General features: G+C 33.9%; 1 protein-coding gene across 1 annotated transcript; it reads right to left on the reverse strand.

Annotated features, from left to right (window-relative positions):
- Positions 1–322: 322 nt before the first annotated feature.
- Positions 323–1485, reverse strand: LOC142531442 (uncharacterized). The gene has a single exon (XM_075637559.1). The coding sequence runs from the start codon at positions 1172–1174 to the stop codon at positions 833–835; it is 342 nt and encodes a 113-aa protein (XP_075493674.1). The 5' UTR covers positions 1175–1485; the 3' UTR covers positions 323–832.
- Positions 1486–3838: the final 2353 nt, after the last annotated feature.

Genomic DNA, 3838 nt, shown 5'->3' on the forward strand with positions numbered 1-3838 from the left:
CAAATGCGGCTGGCAAAGTGGGTTTCTTCATCTATAAGACACAAAATCCTCCTCCTCCCTTGGATTGAATCCAATTATTGACTGATTTGAATTCCTTCAGGAAAATAAATTGCCAGAATAAAACAAGGTAGAAATATTCTTATTTCCCGACATAAAATAAGAATAGAAATACTAATAGGATTATGCCAAATCTATGTAATTAGCAAATTAACCTACGTATAAGTACTTGTTTTGAATGTTTTTATCTGGACTTCTCACCAATTTTTTTTTTTTACTAATCGCAGATAACTAATTATTCAGGAAAAATAATATTTCACAAAGATAAACAAAAAACTTTTTTCATTTATTAGGACACGAGCTGGTACAATCATTATTCTTAATTCGTGACATCATTTGATACAGACATCAAATGTTGCAACGTATCAACAAGAAGAAAGGAATTTACTCCAAAAGATCGAAAAACAATAATGTCTCATCGGCTCGACCCTTTACGGAGATGCCCATTTTTGTTCTAAAGAGCTTCAACCAACATTTCATACGCAGTGTCCAAATATATTATAAATCTCTCTTCTGCCAACAAAAACTGGTATATATTTAAACCAACTTAGGTTAAAAAAAGGCAGTTTAAGGAAAGAAATATATATATTTGGCCACCATATATATACGAAAGAAGCCATCAATTAATGGAGAAAAAAGAATCCGGACCTCCATTAATCTGGCTAATATTAGTGTATATATATGCACTTTTTTCCCATTAATTTTTCTTGAAGTTTGGACGTTCGAGAGGCGATAAATAGGCATATATTGGTGGAAAAAAATGAAGGGTTTTTGCTTATTCATCTCCTTGAATGTACCAGCATAGCAACATGGTGGCGCAACGTCGCAGAATGTAGATGCGAGCTCTTTGCTCTCGAACCAAAGAAGCGCATTTTCTTGTGAAGTTATTATTGCTCTTTGATTTTCTTGAATTGGAGATCTTATTCTTGATCTTTTGCTTCAACTGATCTGCCATGTTTCTTCTAATGTGAGGTTTGAATTGGGATAAATTCAGAAGAATACTTCGCCAAAAGCAAAAAAAAAAAGACGGATTGGAAAAGATTTCTGGGGAAAAAAGCTCACAGGGTTTTTTGGAGCTGGACCCTTGAGGAAAGATGTGACAGAGGGTTTGATACATATATAGTGAGAATATGGTTGACCAGGTTTGGAAAATGGGGGAGTGAACATGGTCAGTTTCGAAAACTTAGGGATCCTGCATGGGGAATTGTGGCAAATTAAATGGACAGCTAATGAAAATATAGGTTTTTTATAAGGGTGAACGTGGGGGTGTATTTTTTATTGTGAAAAAAAACAGTTTATTTGAATTGGGATTGAAGAATTGATTGGGATGATTAGCTGCTTTGGAGTGAAAATTAGTAGAAAAATGGTGAAGCAAGCATTGGAAACGGAGGGTTGCTTGATCAAGACAAGACAGCCTGTAATTGAGGGAATAGTGTGTCGGCTTACTAGCAAGGTTTAATCCGTCTCTTGCAAGGTGTTAGAGGCGTCATTACAAAACTTAATCGACAGCGCGCGGGGGAATAAATGTGTCGTATGTATTTTTATTTTTCGACGTCTCAAACAGTACTTCATATCAACTTATGATCACCATCTGCTCGCATCCAGTTCTAGCAATGATCATAGGGTGGACTGATCTACACCATCGACTTAGTTGACCATGGCTCGGCACGTTCCGTGCTCCTTGCTATACCAGCTCAGGAGCTTAGATGCTCATGAGATCTGAATAGAGTAGTCTAAGTACTAATCCTGCTAAGTCCTCACAATATTTTTACAAAGAATCATCCCATATTAGTCGATGTGATCATGTCTGATTTATTTTTGGAAATATACGAAGTATCTCTTGAGATCTTTAGGGGAGTGATTGTGTAGAAATTTAGGGTGTGTTTGGTTGAGTGGATTAAAACAACTTAAAATTTTAACGATAAATATTTGACTATTAATCTATCTTTATTTAATTCACTCAACCAAATCATCGAGGGATTAACTATTATTTAAGAAAAGATCAAGAATAATATTGGAATTGGTGAGTTGAGCAAATCTCTAAAATCATTACAAAAGGGATCATATTTTGTCATCCATGTGGCCTCTGAGATTTTGGAAATCTTTGTATTCTGTCTAATTTGATTTCATAATATATATAGTTAACTTGAATGATTTGATCTTCAGACAACTTAAATCTCAATAGATTCACCTGTTCCATCTCTTATTTATTAAAACTATTTAATCTCTCCATTTTCAGAATTGTTTAATTTTTAATTTCTCCCAGATATTTGTTATTGCTAGCTGTCATCTTACAAGTCATTAGGATGATATATCATGATATCCAATTTTGATATGTTATCCACTTATCGTGCTTATATTTGTACCCACAATTGAGATGACCTCACTTAGTGGACGTGATGAAACATATCAAAATTGTAACCTCAGTCGTGGACACAAAAAGTAGATACTGTTGGTATATAATATATATAGAAATATATTTCTACAAATTAATTAGGTAATTGATGTCTAGTTTTTCCAAATAATATTTTGGATCAGTCAAATACAGATGTTATGGATAACATTAAAAATTTAGGCGATTCCTAACGTAGGACTAATTGTGGAGACACCTTAAATAAATTGAAACCTTATGAAGCGACAATCTTTTGAAAGAAAATAAATGAGTGTACCCAAGCTAGCTGACATTCAGGACTTATATATTATGTGGGCGAATGTTGCTAATATGTTAATTATAATAGTATGGTGATAAAAATAAAAAAAATAAAAAATATATATATGCGCATAGAGCTGATGTATATTTTATAAACGATGATAAATGGAAAAATAATCAATTTGGTTATGTAAATTTGTCAAAGTTTGATCATATTGAAGTGTTGATGTTCACCAAACATGTTGGTAATTTTCAGTGCGATGTAACACTTCGATGAAATATGACTAAAAATTAAAAACCAAAAAAAAAAAAAACAAACAAAATTATTAAAATATACTTAAAACAAGCAAAACCAAATACTTGACCAATTTACGTGACAACTTTGGAATTTCCCAAGATCATATTCATTCGTGTCCATGAAAAGGTATATAACTCGTACAAAGTTCCCAATTGACATGGTTTATGCGTTACTGGTTCCCTCACCAAGTTCCTTCATTTGGAAGTGGACGAAGTGTCGGGGTCGAAGAATTAGGTTTATTGCTACTACTTCTACTAGAAGTACCATAATCGGGCCGCTTGAGGCACTCTCACTAGTCTTCCCCGGAATAGACATATTAGCATGATCGAGAAATGTTTGTTTTTTGTAGGCAGTCATCGGGTATTCATTTTAGGAGGTCGGAATGCCCTTAGCAGTTTTGGCTCTTATATATCCGTAGTTGGGATTTGTCGTTTCTTCGTGGTCGTAACATGAGACGGTCTCACATGTAAATATCAGTGAGAGATGTCAACTGATTTAGATTTATGATGAAAAGTAATATTTTTGACACAAAAGTTTATATTTTCATGGGTTAAGCCGGATCGGATATTTCTCTAGTAAAATCGACATATGTTACGATCTCAAAGAGAAATTGTATATAAATAATCAATCACGTTCATTGAACGGGCCCGGTGAAAAAGGGTAAATAATTTTTTTTGGTAAAGAGGAAATGCTGAAGCCGTACAGTTTCCAGAAAATTCAGGGTACCCTCCATATACATTATACTAGTGTTTTCCTAGGAAACTCCTTGTCTGATTATAAAATATATGATGTTCCTAGATTAGTATGAAGAGCGTATTAAACTGCACCTGGCC

This window comes from Primulina tabacum, chromosome 17 (genome assembly GCF_025594145.1).
Source record: "Primulina tabacum isolate GXHZ01 chromosome 17, ASM2559414v2, whole genome shotgun sequence".
Taxonomy (NCBI): domain Eukaryota; kingdom Viridiplantae; phylum Streptophyta; class Magnoliopsida; order Lamiales; family Gesneriaceae; genus Primulina; species Primulina tabacum.

Bases quoted from the DNA above. Each gene is read 5' to 3' on its own strand.
- LOC142531442 (XM_075637559.1), bottom strand. From the start codon at position 1,174: ATGTATCAAACCCTCTGTCACATCTTTCCTCAAGGGTCCAGCTCCAAA.